This window comes from Amblyomma mixtum, chromosome 3 (assembly GCF_055824585.1).
Source record: "Amblyomma mixtum isolate Tamu chromosome 3, ASM5582458v1, whole genome shotgun sequence".
Taxonomy (NCBI): Eukaryota; Metazoa; Arthropoda; class Arachnida; order Ixodida; family Ixodidae; genus Amblyomma; species Amblyomma mixtum.
The window spans coordinates 147,019,817-147,036,663 of record NC_143014.1 but is presented as its reverse complement, the minus strand read 5'-3'; the positions used below and the strand labels follow the sequence as shown (position 1 = coordinate 147,036,663).

General features: G+C 45.6%; 1 protein-coding gene and 1 long non-coding RNA gene across 13 annotated transcripts; one reads left to right on the top strand and one right to left on the bottom strand.

Moving 5' to 3' along the window:
• The first annotated feature begins 1,440 nt into the window (after positions 1–1,440).
• Positions 1,441–16,523, top strand: LOC149352308 (uncharacterized). 12 transcript variants are annotated; one of them, XR_016290749.1, is made up of 4 exons: positions 1,800–5,848; positions 5,918–10,639; positions 13,343–13,445; positions 16,135–16,523. It is a non-coding gene; the product is annotated as an uncharacterized LOC149352308 (long non-coding RNA). The 12 variants fall into 12 exon arrangements; XR_016290758.1 differs by having other exon boundaries at positions 16,118–16,523; XR_016290757.1 differs by adding an exon at positions 1,441–1,789 and having other exon boundaries at positions 5,795–5,848; positions 10,447–16,523.
• Positions 10,021–12,747, bottom strand: LOC149352309 (uncharacterized). The gene is made up of 3 exons (XM_089581482.1): positions 12,547–12,747; positions 11,614–12,414; positions 10,021–10,657 (listed from the first exon to the last, which is right to left on the bottom strand). The coding sequence occupies exons 1-3, from the start codon at positions 12,718–12,720 to the stop codon at positions 10,286–10,288; spliced, it is 1,347 nt and encodes a 448-aa protein (XP_089437608.1). The 5' UTR covers positions 12,721–12,747; the 3' UTR covers positions 10,021–10,285.
• Positions 16,524–16,847: the final 324 nt, after the last annotated feature.

Genomic DNA, 16,847 nt, shown 5'->3' with positions numbered 1-16,847 from the left:
TCAGACTGCGAGGTCAGTGACGTGCTTTCAATAGCTGCGGAGTTTTCCTTTTATTTTTTTCAATTGCTACGCTGTGCAGTGGTTTGTTCGCAATCGAGCGTATATGGCCGCAGTAAGCTCGACATAAGGGCGCTTGCGTTGAGCGCATCGTGAGTGCATACCGCAGTTAGACATACATGCGTACTATAAGCGCAGATCAAACTGCGCTCTGACATGGTGAAGCGCACGCGTTACATATCTGCAGTCGCGCGCGTGCGTGCGTTATATTATATATAGATATATTACAGAAAAAGACAAAAAGAGAATTATCGCGACGATATCCATCGTCAAGGCACCGTAGGCGCCGTTGGTGGAAACACCAGCTAGCGCGCGCTGGCTTGCGTTTACTCTCGAAATATGACCAGTAGCTGTGGGTATGCGTGATGGTGCCCATCGTAAGTGGGTCGCGCGTTTCCTGTCACATCCTTTGTAACATAACTTCCGCGTTCTCGCTTCCCCTTGACGCCTAACTAGTTAGGAGGAGGCTACGAATGCGAGCAAATCTGTGATAGCCTCTTTTATTAATGCTAAAACGTTTTGGTTTTTGTTAACGTTGCCCACAGTGAGGCCTCCATTATCTCCATTTTTAAAAGTTTTGTAGCCGCGTTTTTTTTTTAATAAGATCCGTAACAAAAGGCTTTGGCTTTACCGATGTGCATTTAGTACTCGGGCTGTTTCCGAGCCTTAGCCGGGCATGTCTACCTCGCGGGCCGGGCCGGGTTCGGGCCTTATCGAAAACATCGGGCCGGGTTGGGGCGGGTAACGAAAGAGGTTGACGGGCTCGGGACGCGTGAATAATTAAGGTCCGTGCAGTGCTCTAATAGCGACTATACGAATATGGAAGATTATTGGACAGATGTGTTAAAAGCGAGGTAGGTTTTGCTTCTAAATGACTGATCCGTAGAAACATTAACGTAGAACTTTATTATCCCTTTGCTGGCAGGCGAAGGATATTTGCGAGGTAGGTTTTCTCCTTACTAAGTAACTATTCCAAAGAAAATTTTATTGCTGGAGAGTATGCACGCTAGAGAACACTATAGGGGAAGCACAGATAAGTACACACGTAGCGTGGCCTTCATGCCGTATTTCGAGCACTCCCTCAAGCGTCTTACCTTGTCCGCGATACACTGCAGCAGACCAAAACCAAAAGCCACTATTAGAGCGGATGAACTACGGGCATTTAGAATGCCGTCACTTGCAGGTGTCTTTTCGAATATGAACTGCGCATCCGTTGTAGCACAATTCCAGCGTTCCGGCGGGGGCGGCCGTTCTGTTTGCATACTCCTCTTCACCAGAACGGATCACCGCAAATTCATTATACGGCCTCGTGATTCACGGTCACATTCAATGCACGCCTTACTCTCGATATCAAACTTGGCACGCCGCATGAAGCCCGGCGGCGTATTGCCAAAACATAGCCTGTACACGCATTCGAGCAGACGACGCCCAGGAGTGCTATCACGTGACCCTACGCAACTTCCGCCGTCATAAAAAAAATGGCGCCTTGCGTATGCGTGCGGTAGGGACCCTACGTGCGGGTTGCAGTTTCACGCGAGCGGTTTTACGCAGTTTTATGCAAGCCGCCTCGTTGGATCGTGGATACTTGGCTCCAAATGCTTAAAGTGCGTAGATTCCAAGGAGCTATGCAAGCCGCGCCGTGCCGCTGTTCTACGCTGGAAAACGCATCGTCGGTCTCGCAGCCTGCCCCTCGGGCCCTGTATCGTCGGACTCGCAGCCTGCCCCTCTGCCCGTGTGTAATTTTCTATCGATGCTCGCCGTTCGTGACAGCGTTGGTTCGCGATATATAGCTCTTGCGGAAGCTGGCCTTAACGCAGAAGTGCTTTCGGCAGTCGGTTGTGTGAAGTCGCGTCTGCAGAAGTTTTGCTCACTAAACTAACTCACTTTTCACCAGCGCACTTGCGCTCGCGGTGCTCTTTCGAGCAACAACGGTGTGCGCGTTTTGTCCCCAAGGCTAGACTTCTCAGAACGTGCGTCAAACTTGTTTTGACGAGTGTGGCCCAATGAAAGTGCACTTACTGTAGCCGTTTTTCCGGACTGGTGGTAACGGTGTTCTTGGTGCGATAGCATAAATTTGGATTGCCAAACCGCTATTTCTCAAAGTGAGGGGTAATAAGAACACTGTGCCGAGTGGGCAGTCGGGGATGCCGGCCCGACGCTAGGCACAACCTTTAAGCAGAGAAGATGCTAGTTTATCTTTTGTGTATTTCGTAAATCCATAGGCATGTGATCGGTGTGCTGGTCAGGCGCCATGATAAATTATCCATGCTTGCAGAAAGGCAGTTTTTCATGTATGCTTTCAGTTGTTCTAATGATTGCCTGCATATCCATCACAGACTATTGTAGTTCACTTCTCATCTAACAGGTAGACCTTCATTAGTGCCAAATCATTATGGTGTACAGCCTGCCTCACCCTTGTGTAGAGCGCTCAGCCGGCACACTTCTCTGCAAATAAAGTGACACCTCGTCGTACCTGCTAGATTATAGAGGAAATGATTCCATGTCAGTAGAGCCTCGCAGACCCACAAGCAATGTGGGCACTACAGCTTTGGCCAGGTGTCATGGGTTGCTGTCTAGTATGAATTTTTATTGCCTGCTGGCCACTGGTTTAGTGCTCGACATGAGGGTGATGCAGACTGTACATTACTTACTTTACGAGTTATCTCTGTTGACATGAGAGGAAAATTTAGCACGTTTCAGAGTAAGTCATATTTAAAAAGTTTTTTTAAGCTGATTACGTGCTAATGACAGTAACCTGGGATGCGTAATATTGGAAAATACCAAAATAAATATTTTCCCATCAAAAACATTTTTCCTTCAAGTGTGGCGTCATACCTTAAGAAGGAACAAAGATGCATACTTTATTGTGCAGGCATATATTTTTAGTATGCTTACATGGGATGGTGCATTTCAGATTGAGCAAAAAATGTGCTGGCTTCCAACAATGAGGTGCTTTCATAATAAGCTGATAACTTCCTACTTGTGCTTCTTAGAATGGCCATGACCAAACTCAGGTCCAAACTATTTTGCAGCAGTTTCAAAAGATCGTTTCTTCATTGGTTCCTTAAATTTCACTATGTGTGGAATAAATGCTCAGTTGTTGAAGTCTTATGTTCCTTGTATCACCTCTCTTGTGTCAAGCTTCTAAGCGCAAGTGAAAAGGAGATGTCCATCCGTTCTCTGCACCGCCCCAAGCCCCTCCTTCCTGCTGGTCGGCATGGCTGGCCTTGGCGGCCAAGTTGCCCAGTTGGCTCTTAGAGCATGTATAAGGCCTTGATTTAACCTGTTTAAGTATTTCTCTCTCTCTCTTATCTCCTGCACACAATACAGCATTGGTGTAGGAGAGGCCACCTTTTTGTACTTGATCTCAGTCTACCCATTCTTGCTTTAGAAAACTAAAATACTAATCACGTAGGGAGACACGTACCTCTTAAATCTTAATCACTGCAGCATTTCAGTACGTGTTAAGAGCAATAGAATGAAAAGAATGAGGTACGCAAATCTGTGGGGTACTGAATGTTAATGTAATGTTCCAACTTCTGCTTTCTTCTCCCCTGGTGTTAGTTTCATTATTTGTGTGCTCATAACCTTGCCAGTTGTTAGTGTAATTAACTGATTTTGTTTACGTTATCAGCTTTTGAAAGCCTATACGCAATAATATATGATAAAAAGATGTCTGTAGCACAGCTCTTCATATCAAAACGTGCATTTTCTTCCATTAGCTCAGTTGTACATTGTCAGCAACAGCCCTTTCTTTTAGAGACACAGTTTAGATTTACAGCATCACGCTAAGCACCAGATTAATTGCACCTTTTTCAATCTTCTATCCATTTGCTGCACTGAGTCCTTTGAATATGGCCAGAACCGTAAATATTTCTGAATTTTCATTGCAGTTACAGCACTATGTCTTCACAAATTGCTTTCTTTTAAATACACAGCTGAAGTCTCAAAGGAGTATTGCATACTACCTTGGCCTTCCTATCCATAAAATTGATGCACGCGAGAAAATGCCCTCAGTGTATAAGCAAGCCTAGGTCAGTGCTGTTGACATCAACCGCAAAACCTCGATACGTTCATGGTTTATACGGTTTCTGGGTTCGTACACAGGTTACCTGTGTATGTTATGTTTTGCGTGTTGTGCTTCTCCGCGCTGCCACGTGTAAAGGGGGTCGAGGGCCTCTCAAGCTGCACTGTCGCAGCTTTTACCTTGGCCTCCTCCATTTTGTAAAAATGGACATCAATAAAAGAAAGGAAGAAAATCGCAGACATTAAAATGTCCCATTGAGTTACACTATTTTTCTTAAACACATTATTATTATTATTATTTACAAATGTATACATTCCAGGAAAACTCGATTTCCTGGCTACTACGTTTAGAATTTCGACAATATGTGGTCGTATAATTCGTATATTGACCAACCGCTCATGTGCAAACATTTTTTTTTTTTGCGGAGTGGTGACGTCTTTGCAGTGCCTACTTGCTATGAGGCGAAGCACCACCATCAAAAACAAAACAAAAAAATAAAAACGACGCATTAGCATTCGCGATGGCCTTTCCTGCGAGTGCGTGATGTGAAGAGCAGAAGCGCTGAAGTTTCATCGCGGTGCATAAGGGCAAGGAGAAGTTTTTTTCCGGGTCTGGGAAACGCAGCTTAAAAAGCAAAAACACTTCGACAATCGGGTGGCTTCCCCACGGTACTTAGGTGCAAACGGGAGAAGCATCCAACAATGACACGGAACAGATTTTGGTTACTTTCGTCATTGCCGACGACGGAGCTGATGTGTTGAGAATTTCCTTCTGTGTTAAAGACAGCACGAACGCGGACTGAACTCAGCGAGCACTGGAATAGGGTCTGTTCAGCTCTTGTGCCAAGAAATGGCAATCGACATTTTTATAAAGTGAAATTGTCAGTACATGTTTTTTACCTTATTCAACAGGTATATATCTCAGAATTAGGCGGTTTGGATCATGCGTTTTCCCGGATAATAGAGTTTTCCCCGTAATTAGAAAAAAAAACGCATCAACGAGGTTTTACTACATTGCTCTTAGTAACGTTATCTGAAATGATAAGGGGCACTGGGTTGCTCATGACTGTGCTTGGCCTGTAATGGATGTGTGATCATCTCCAGCTGGATTAAACCCACTCTCCCAGTGTTCTCCAGTTACCCCTGTCTTGTGTGAATTTCCTTATATCATGGCTGTAGCTAACCTCTGCTGGCTGTTACTATATTCGCCCTTTCTTGATATACATTCTGTGGCTCAAACTGGAAGCTGGTTATCTGTTGTACACATTGCATGATGTGCCCTACTCCACTTCTTTTCCTTAAGTTTAATATATGACCACTGATCTAGGTTTCTTTTTCCCTACCTGTTAAAATTACATTTATTGATCTTTTTCCCACCACTTGTTCCAGTATTCACAGTTTCAATTCCAGATACTTTGTTTATTTTAAAGTCTGCACTTCTTAAGTGAGCTCTGACAGAATGGTATTTTCTGATATTAACAAGCTACTGTTCATCATGTCGGAATATCTACCAGATATGCTTTAGCTTATTCTTATTTATTATCTAATCCTTCATTATTCGTGTCCCCAATGAATACTTGGCCATGTAATTGCACACAAGGGCTGCTTCGAGTGTTTTCCCACTTTTGAGGAAATTATTTACCAGCCACTACCTTACCTTTAGTACAGTTACTTTATACATGTTGTAATTTTCAAACCTATCTGTCTGCAGTGCCTCATGAGCTCCTCAAATATTTGCCGCAAGTCTCCAAAGTTACTCAACAAGGTAATGTCATTAGCAAACTAGAGGTTGCCGAGGTACTCCCCACGAATTTGTATACCTCATTCTTTTCAGTTTATTGCCCTGAGCACATATTGGAATTCGGGAGTGAATAAGGTTTGGGAAGTGCACCTCCATGCGTGATACGTAACAATTTTCTGAAGAATTGTGGCAGTGTGGTTATGCGTGCATATGATTGCAAGCATTTTCAATCAGCCAAGTGCTCTTTTATAACTTATGAAGTTCATATACAAGGGTTATACTAGTGCAACATTTCTTCTATCCCTGAATGTCGTGAACATGATGTATGGGTGACACTAATACGCAAAGATACATGCTGCACTCCACAACCTCAAGAGGAACTCAAGCAGGTTAGCAAATTTGTTCAAGAAAAGTCCATGCACAGCTATACTTAATATGTCAAAACCAGTAAATAAGATGGCAGCTAGTGCATTAATTTACTGATTCTTGGTAACGTTTCCTGGTTATAATGTGAAATAGTCATCGTCTTGTCTATCCAGCGCGCCCATTTTCCTCACGGCACTGCTACCATGTGGTAAATCACCCTAAAAGAGGAAGGAAGGAGTAAACTTTATCCATAAAAAGGAATAACAATAAAATATTTCTTGCACCCTAGGAGGGCCCCTGAAAGTTGAGGAGCCCTTTGGAAGAGCGAGATGGGTTCAGGAAGGGCCCAAATGACCATCCTGACATTGCTGTTATGTGGTGATGTCCATTTGGCAGGCGTGTATACATAGTCGCAAATTTTCCTGCAGAAGGCTGCGCAAGGCTGCAAAATGTTCCACTACCTACATGGTTCTGCTGGCGACATATCATTTGAGCGACATATGCACACTGAACGAAATTTAATGCTCTCATTATCTGCTATTCGTGTGCTCAGTCATTTCGTTTCTCATGCCTGACAGGCTTCCTGGTCTTTGAATATGGATGGGTCCTGTGCAGCTTGCTTTCTCAACTCTTACTTTCCACACTCAACATATACTAATCATAAGTACAGAGTTAAACGTTCTTTTCCAGTGCATGAAAGCACCACAGAGTTCAGGCAAAGCAGTAGCAGTACGTGCTGCACAACAGGCGCGAGAAGCGAACATTTCAGCTGTGTGATGCCTAGAAAAAGAAAGTAATTTAAAATACGTTGTACAGTGTTTCAAATCATCAGAGAGAGTTGACAACATCACTTCATTAACTATCTTCACCGACCTCATGCCCCATGGAAAGCCCTGGAAAACAAATCTAAGTACGACATATGTTATTGCAGGCAGGTCTGCACAGCACAGGCACCCGCAGGTGTAGTTTCCCTTCATTTTGAGCTCGCGCAAAACAGCGCGTCGTTGTCCACATCGGATTTATATTGTTGCTTATGCGACCAGCAAAAGGTGGAAATTTTGGTATCTTTCCACCGCCGGAGCTCGTGCTGCCAAGACACGCACTTTGCCGATGAGGTAGCTAACAATGCGCAGAGCTGCTTGAGAAAAAAAAAAGTTGAACGTCGACGATCGACACAGAGGTTGTAAAAGAAAGCTGCGACTTGTCTTCGTCCTTCGTTTTATCACGTGATCACGCACGCACGCGCACATACACACAAACACACGACCAGACACGACATACCTCCTAGTCCCGCGTGAAGCGAAACCAAAACTTCCACGACAGTTCACGAACGCTAGGCAGCGCTACAGTCGCCGGAAGTGACGTCACTATGTTTATTTGTTTGCAAAGATGGCGTTTTTTGAGCTCGGTGGTGACAAGTGGACCAGAGTTTTTTCTGCGCTGTGAGCGTATGTCCTCCTTACCTTATTCGGTCCTCGTTGTTTTGCACAGTTTAAAAATGAACAAAGTGCACCAGCCAGCCTGCCAGAAGACATTGGTTTGCAAACAAATGCCGTTCTAAATATGTGATGTCAAGGATCTATGCAAGCAGTGCCGTTGGATGCTGGGTACGCCTTTTCTTGCAGTTTGTCAATTAGCTAGTAGTGTGTAATATTGGAACATTTGCTCGGTTGCTTGCCGTTCGAGGTGATACTAGGGTTGCAAGTATTTTTAGGGACCACAGTGGCACTGTTGCGAAAGCCGGGGCGTAATGTTGGCTGAGTTACAGCAAGCAGTTATGTGAAGTCACGGCTGCGAAAGTTTACTGCATAAACATTTCACAGAGCACTTGCGATCGCGAAACACCCTCCAGCCTTGGGGACTAGCGTTGTCAAATGGTGTACATGGAACTTGTTTACAAACTTGTTTTGTGAAGGCTGGCCAAGTGGAAGCGCATTTATTACATGCAGTTTAACGAAGTAGCTGTAACGGACCTTATAGTGTGAAAACATGCTTTCGTTTTGCGACCGCACCCTTTATTGTGACGCGCTGTTCACAACAGCAACCGCTCTGAACTATCGGTTTGTGTGTTCACTAAGCGAGAGGCTCGGGATTGTGAAACTTGATTCCGAGATCAGTGGGCTGTTTTGTGCAATCTGTAACAAGTAGCCACGCCGGCCGTTTGAGAGCACTGTGGTGAATTTGCGGTCGTCATGTCGGCCCTACGTTAGGCACTCCTTTTAAGCGGAGACGGTGGCACGTTTTTTTTTGGTATTTGATGATTTCATAGGTATGTGATTCATGTGTTGCGCAGGTGTCATCATAAGATGAGACAAGAGTGTTTAAATTAAGTCCGGGACACTTTTTAATATGCTCACATGGAATGGTGGAATTGAAGACAACAGTGAACAGTGAACGAAATAAATAAGTGCTGGCTTCCCACAGTGAGATGCTTTCATGATAACTTTTTATGTTTCTTGGAATGACCTTGACTAACTCCAATCACAAATTATTTCACAGCTACTTCAAAAGCATCTGAATTAGGTGAAACATTGTAGAACGCCCAGAAATTCGCCAGAACGCCCAGAACGCATTGTAGAAATTCCAGAATAGTCCGGACAGATAGTGATCGAACATTTCAAAACAGCTTTTTAAAGTCATCAGCAAATGCCACACACAGTTGACTAACATCATTGCTCATAAGATACAAAACTACTCTTAGTGAGACCCCTCGATGAAACCATATGGAGGAATTAGCAGTTTTGGAGAGTTGTTTATGCACACTGCTCCTACACTTAGTGAGGCAGCACCTCTGCCATTTAGCAAGTGCACAAGAAACACCAAGTAAACATTTTACGCAAAAGCAATCGTAGTTACACAGCCAAATCCTCTCAATCTGTCAACTACAGGAAAATGTGGTAACAGTGGCTTCGATTGTACATATGATATAGAGCCGTGCAGCTGTCATAGATCCCACTTGAAGGGCAAATAGCCGTGTTTGTGTTTCCGAGCAGGCTTAAAGCTGAGGCAACGCACAAAATGTAGAAGAAAGCCTCAAAGCAAAGTTCACCTTACAGTGTTCAACAAAACTTGGTCATGCGATGGGCAGTAAAACTTTACAGTATGAAGGAGGGGAAAGGTGAAAAGTTTAGACTGGCAGCTGCAAGGTTGCAAGTTAAGCAGTGCAACTTCAGCACTGTAACGGAAGACCTGCTGCTTGATTGTGTCATGGCCAGCGGGGAAGTGGTTAAATCAGAGAGGTGGTCGCTGAAGGCTGTCTTAAGGATCTTGAAAACACCGTGTGTCTTTAAAAAGAAACTGGCAAAGCAGTGCAAAAAACCAAAGATATGTTGCAGTGTACAAAAGCCTGTGATGCATTGGAGTGCACCATAGAGTCAGGAAAAATGCCAAGGAAAGACAAACATGCACAAGAACACCCAGCAGAATTGCAGACTCAGAGCTGTGGTCACCTTTGGAGTGTTAGAGAGCTATGCTACTCTTTTCAAGCAGAAAAGAGCATAGCTATGACCAAACAGTGCAGTTTGCAGCAGTCTGCCGGACTGTTAAAAGACGATCAAAAAATCAAGGCCCCACCGCGGTGGCTCAGTGGTTATGGCGCTCGGCTGCTGACCCAAAAGACGCGGGTGCGATCCCGGCCGCGGTGGCCGAATTTTGGATGGAGATGAAATTCTACAGGCCCGAGATGCGATGTCAGTGCACGTTAAAGAACCCCCAGGTGGTCGGAATTTCACTACGGCGTCCCTCATAGCCCGAGTCGCTTTGGAACTTTAAACCCTAATAAACCATACCAAACCAAAAAATCAAGAATTATAAGAACAGCACACATGAGAACTCACATCAGATTTTGGAATAGGAAGACTTCAGGATAAGGCCACTGTCAGGGGCACTATGCACCGTACTTTTACTGAATTATTCATGAGCATCAATCGTGTGGTGCAAAATTCCTTCTTAAAATGCATGCGTGTCCAGCTCGCAGCACAAACCTGACATCACAAGCAAGTGCACAGTGTTGCGTGCGGTACATGACACGCCCCTCAAAATCAAGTGTGTTATCAAGAATAGACATGTTGCATTTGATCTTCTCGAGAAATGTCCTCAGTGCAATTTTGCACTTCGGACATTTTCTAGCACATTACTCCGAAGGGAGTGGGGCCTTTTTTTTGGCCTCTTGGAACAGGGTTGACCTGGTGGGCGTCCAGCTGGCACCCTTTTGGAGCCCCTTGTCAACCCCGGCCGGCGTCTCGCAATACTTGTAGGCTGCACCCGGATTTGACGTCCCCGGTGCCTCCGTGCTGCTGCAGTTGCCTTGAAGGCAAGCATAAGCCTAGCTGCGTCATTTCCATTGGGCACGCGGTCCAGCTCATGCCCAAGACACCGCAGGATTTCTAGATATGCAGGGTTGTGCTCATTCATGGCATGCAGGCGGCGCAGCTGGGACTCCAAGCTCCGGTACACATCTTCTCTTTCCTGCATGAAAGGTTGTGGAACTGAATGACTAGATTCTGTCCACTTTGAGCGTTTCGAATGTTCAAAGCTCTGTAGCTATCATCTACCCTGTGATGGAAGTTCTAGTTGCAGGCTGGGCTACAGCAGCTGAGGATTGCCATGTTGGTTTTCTTTCTTTTTATATATTAGCATTCTCATTATTTGCATGCACACTTCTTTGAAATTAGCCGCCGCGGTGGCTCAATGGTTATGGTGTTTGGCTGCTGACCCGAAAGACGTTGGTTCAATTCCAGCTGCGGCAGTCAAATTTCGATGGAGGCGAAATTCTAAGAAGCCCGTGTGCTGTGCGATGTCAGTGCACATTAAAGAACCCCAGGTGGTCGAAATTTCCGGAGCCCTTCACTACGACGTCCCTCATAGCCTGAGTTGATTCGGGACATTAAATCCTCATAAACTAAACTAAAGTTGTCTGAAATTGTTACAAGTAGCCAATTATGACCGTGGCACCCTATTGCTATCTTTGCAGTAAGCTCTGAGCTGAATCAGAATATTCATTTGCTGGACATGAAACTTCACTGTAGCAAGGCATACCTCTTCATGCATATGCGGTAAAGACCTGGTCAGTAGAACAATCTGAGTTTAACATTCTTGATATATAGGTCCGTTGCAAATGTTCCCAGCATTTACAGACAAAACTGTGGCTCATTTATTCATTCTTGCCTGGTATAGCCTTTCATCTGAATGGAAAGCTGCAGACTTGAATGTGCAACTAACATCGGCAAGGTAATATGTATCGCACAGAATTCTAGAATTTGTATTTCTACACTAGTGTTACTTTCAGCATGAACTCTAAAAAGTGCCTTTTCTACAAGTTTGCAAAGATCAACCAGAAAAAATGTTCGTTGTCTTTACCTGCACTGGCATTGCTGAGGAAAGAAGGATTTAGGATGAGAAGGAAATTTACAGGGAATATGCACCTGGGCAAGCTGGGGTTGATCACAGTCTTGCGCAGTAGGTGACAGCTGTCTTGATGTGGAGGGCTGGCAGTCGTCTTGCATGTGGCTTGCTTCACAAGCCTGTGGGTTTTCGTAACTGCAGCTTGCCTGGTCGGGCTCTTCTTGAGGCTGCTCTCCTTCAAGGAAGGGCATAAAGAAATCCCGAGGGGGGCACTTGTTGCCTAAGGCCAGCTTGCCCAATTGATGCCGGTCTCCTGTGTTCAGGGGCGGAGCATTGGGAAACAATCCCCCAAAAGTTTCATGGACAAGCGCCTGGTGCTTGCAAAAAGCACCTTGTTTTTTTGCTGCGCAGCTGCACATTCCAAAATCTGCTGACACTTCATATATTGTGTCTTGGCGTGTGGCACTGGGCACTGCATAGAGGTTGTGTCCTGTTAGTCGTATGGTGTCAGCAGCTCCTGATGGCATCCGGGAAAGGAGCCATTTGTAAGCCAGGTGATGACTGGCAACACGGCTGTTAGCATGGCGGAGGATGCGGCTCTCGAAGTATCTCTCCCACACCACGGCCACTGCATCCACTAGTGCAACGGCGTTGAAGGCCTCTGCTCTGCTGAGCACGATGTCTTTTAGGATACGGATGGTGGCCTCAGAGAAATTATTTGTGTTGTGCCCCCGTGTGGTGATGTTTGCACGAAAAAGGAGCACCCACTCCTCTTCCCTTTTGAGGAATGCCTTCACCCATTCTATGTAGCCCTGGTGGGATTCAGACCCAAGCCTGGCTTTCGCAGCTTCCAGCTTCTCTTCTGTGTCAGCATACATGACCTGTAGTTGGAGTTTGGAATCCTTTAGTGAGAAATGTGCCAGTGCCTTTCACATACACATATGCACATTTACGCTGTGCTTGTAATTTCGCACAGTCCCCCTCTTTAAAAAAGAACTACATTTGGACAAAACTTGCTCCTGGAATGTTGACATTAGTTGCCGTCTCTGGTCCTTGCCAACATGGTTGTGGGCAGCTGTCAGCCAGCGCCACTCTGCCTGGGCCACATGAAAATGGCACAGAAGCTGCCTGGCTGGAGGCCATGTTTCCTGCAGTGCAGCCTTCTCTGCACTGGAGTTGTCTGTCATAAATACGTGTGGTGCCTGCAGCGATAACAATAGCCGATTTCAGCACGCCTATCAAGCCAAGAACAATTGATAGCTTTTAGTGTTTGTTCTTCACGTGACCTGCAAGGATTCATCCTTGGATCTTTGTTTTTTGATTAACAATATTGTGGCTAGCTTTCTTCTAGAAATCTGACTTTACATCATCTGTTGCCAAACATTTGCACATAGTGTGAATCCTGGCGGATATCCGCTGCTTTCAGAGGACTGTTGTAATGAGGATCACAGACAAGAAAATTTTGCCGCAGTTTAAAGCAGTTGAAATAATATCACTATGCAGAAGCGACAGCGTATGCATACTCTGGACCCTGGCTTACTAGTAGGGGTTGGACTTTTCGGTTGAAACCAAAAAAAAATAAAGAAAAAGGTCAGTATCCATGGCATAGATGCCATGGCTAGCTTGCTGTTAAGTAGAAATAACCCAATCTGCTTGTCGATGGAACTGCATAACCAGGCCTGGGGTTAGGTCCGATATCGGTGACCAGAACCGACAGTGCACTTCCTCACCAGAGCAGGATTTGGCCGCCCTGGTGTAGTACTTGGTCAAAACCTCCTGTATTAATACACTAGTTAACCCTGTCTCCAGCGGCAGCTCAGCAACTGACCAAGGCAGCAGCCAGGCCTGTGACACAACAGAGGGTGCCAAGAATCTCTTGCTCTGGACAGACCGCCGCTGGAAACTGAACCTGGTGACTGTTAACTCTAGCCTTATCCATTGAGGCTAGTCTTGCAAAGCTTTTTGAGGAACTAGCAGGCATTAAATGAGATGTCGTGGGGCATAGCGAGGTTAGGACAGATGAGGCATATACAGTCCTAAAAGAGGGCACATACTATGCTATCGTGGATTAGTGGAGATAGCAGAACTAGGTGTGGAGTTCCTTATCAGTCAGAATATAGCTGGCAACATAGAGGAATTTATATTATTAACAAGAGGGTGGCAGCTATCGTAAATAACCTTAAGTGCTAACTGAAGGTGGTACAAACGTATGCACCCGCATTTAGCCATGATGACCAGATCACTGAAAGCTGCTATGAAAACGAGGAATCTGCAGAGAATGAAATAAAAACACACTGCAGTGTACTGATAGCTGACTTCAATGCCAAGGTAGGAAAGGAGACCAGGCAGTAGGCGACTATGGTATAGGCTCTAGGAACAGCAGGGGGGGGAGTTATGAGTAGAGTTTGCAGAGAGGAATAATTTATGGATCATATTCCTTCTGAAATGAAATAGACTTCATACTGTGCGCTCATCCTGGTATCGTGCAGGCTGTGGAAGTTCTCAGAAAGGTGCGTTGTAGCGGCCACAGGATGGTAAGGTCTCGATTTAGCCTATGCTTGAAGGGATGGGAAAAAACAGTGACGGAAGCCCATTAACGCGTTAGCGGTAAGAGGGAAAGTAAAGGTCTCACTGCAGAACAGCTATTCGGCTGTAACCAAGGGCGACGACCTTAATGTTCAGGCATTGGACGATAGTCTCACATCTATCATTACGTAGTGTTCAGTAGAAGTAGAAGGTAGGATGGTAGACTGCTTACTGCCAAGCTCTCTGAGGAGACGGAATATTTGATTCAGAAACGCTGAAGCATGAAAGCCTCTAACCACAGGTACGAAATAGAATCAATACGGAATAGCTAATCAATAAGTGCAAGGTAACCGTCATAAGGAATTTTAATATGGAGAGAATTGAGTGTGCTCTGAAGAACGCAAGTAGCCAGTAATGTGAACATTTCAGCATTTTTGCTTTTATACTGTAGGCCCAAAAAGTTACGTATGCTTTCTTTCTAGTCTGTACAACAATTTTTTTACCTTTAGAGAAATGGCTGTTCGCATGTTTGTATGACCATTGCAATTTTACAGGAACTGATATCATTCCCTTTCGTGCCGCAGACATGTTAGTAAACTGCAACATTCTGTTCCCCTCTATTCTTCACTCAAACTTGAGCCGTAACTGCACCCTCACTGAGTGCATATGGCGAAGTTATGGGTTTTGTCTAGCACAGTGTTGAAATATCGCTCTTACATTTTTCATTATGGGGTGCTTTCGTGAACAATATGGCAGCCTAGAATTGCATCTCTAACACTGACCTACAACCTCTTGCAATGCTTGGCAGACAACCACATTTTATGGTGATGAAGTAATGGGGAAGGAAACATGAAGGCATATTTTCTTGAAGTTAGCTTCTGCAATGCACAAATTAAAGGCAGTGTTATTGTTTTTCCTACTTACGGCCTGACCTCCGAAGCAGAAAGGATGAGTGTCTTTTAGAAGTTGAAATGCAGCCATGTAGCCTTCTGTGCTCTGCTCATTGTGAAGTAGCACCGCTATTGGCACAGCACCAGCCATTGTTGCCACCAGCACCACCGTGGTTACTTTTGACAAAGACTGTACCTAGAAAACGGCCACGAAAGTACAGTGCGCGGGTGGAGGGCAGTGCGAAATGCGTAGGAGGAGGAGGTAGAAGAGGAAAGGCAGGGAGGTTAACCAAAGAATAATCGGTTTGCTACCCTACACGGGGGGAAGGGGGTGAGGGAATAAAAAGAAAGAGAAAGGAGGGTAACAGAAAATTGAAGTCACAGGGAAAGTCAGCGTTCGTTGAAGTCACAGCCTGTCATGCAGGCCAGAAGTTCGCAAGAAGCCGAGCAGTGCCCCTTCCCCCTTTCGTCGGGGCCTTTTGTCGGGGCAATCATGAAATAAGATACCACGTAGTACACTGATTTGCTTAACATTTCCTGGTGATAAAATGAGTCATGGTCTTGTCATTCTGACGTGCCCACTTTCCTCACGACACTGCTGCCATGCGGTGAATCTACCCTACAAGGGTGCATGCATTATGTGGTGAAGTCCACCTGGTAGGCGTGTAGTCGCGAATTTCTCTGGAAAACAGTGCGCAAGACTGCAGAACATTCTACTGCTTGCATAATCCGACTGGCGACATATCATTTGATCGACATATGCGTACTAAACTTAACGCTTTCCAGTTTTCAGCCCATTCGTGCGTTCAGTCGTTTCTTTTCGCACTGCATGTCAGGCATTCTTCGAAAATGAAGTCTTGTGCAGCTAGCTTCTCAACTATTATTACCTTAGTGATACTTGTTGGGTATGTTAAGATCGGCGAACACAGGCCTGGGAGGAATTCCAGTAAGACGTGAGTCATGCAACAAAGGTGCGGCGGGGAACAGCGGTGACGGCGGCGGCGTCAGGTGGCCAAGTCTGCCCACGGGTCGCCGGACGGAGTGACGCCGTGAAAGGTCACGCTGTTGATTTTACTTGAAAGGCGACTGCTACATTGACTGAGGTCCTGCATTTCGGACATCAGGCGGGGGTGTACAAGGCCCCTCATTCACCTGCTGGGAAACGCAGCGCACTTACTTTCCCAGGGGGCACCGATCTCAACACAGTGCTGAATCGACACGACAGCCTTCGATGACGTGTCTTTCCCCCTGTCCACCGGCTGGGAAACGGCGTGGCCTTCCTTTCCCACGGAGGTGCTGCACCTGCCAATTCGACACGACAGTGTTCGAGGTCTGCTGGCTTTCCCCTTTCCCATCGACCGAGCTGCGGGAGAGTTCAGCACCGCCCCTTGACGTGGGTGGTACCGCCAGCGCCCACAACTGTCCACCTGACTGGAGAACGTTTTCCGAACTTTATTCCCTAGTGAGAGATCTCGGGAATACCAAGGGCATTTAAGGGGGTGTTGTTTTGTAACCACCACACTCCCATCTCGTCTGTAAATATGTAAAATAAACCTTATGTACAGTTTCCTCCATATCGGAGTTCGACATCGTTCTTCGGAGCTGGGACCTGCGGGGCTGAACGATTCAGTCAACTCCAGGACCCCCCCGTCTCCAACAGGTGGCTAGTTGGTGCATGTTTCCAGAAAAAGGGTTCAACACGTGCATGTTATAAAAACAGGGTTACACGTTCATTTTCATTGTGCTAAAGCACTACAGAGTTCAGGCGCTGACTGAAGGCAGCAAAAAACTAAATAGTAGCACATGCTGCACAACGGGCGCTATAGGAGCAAATATCAGACGCGTGATGCCCGGAAAAAACAAGCTAACTACTTTAACAGCGTTTATATTCATCAAAG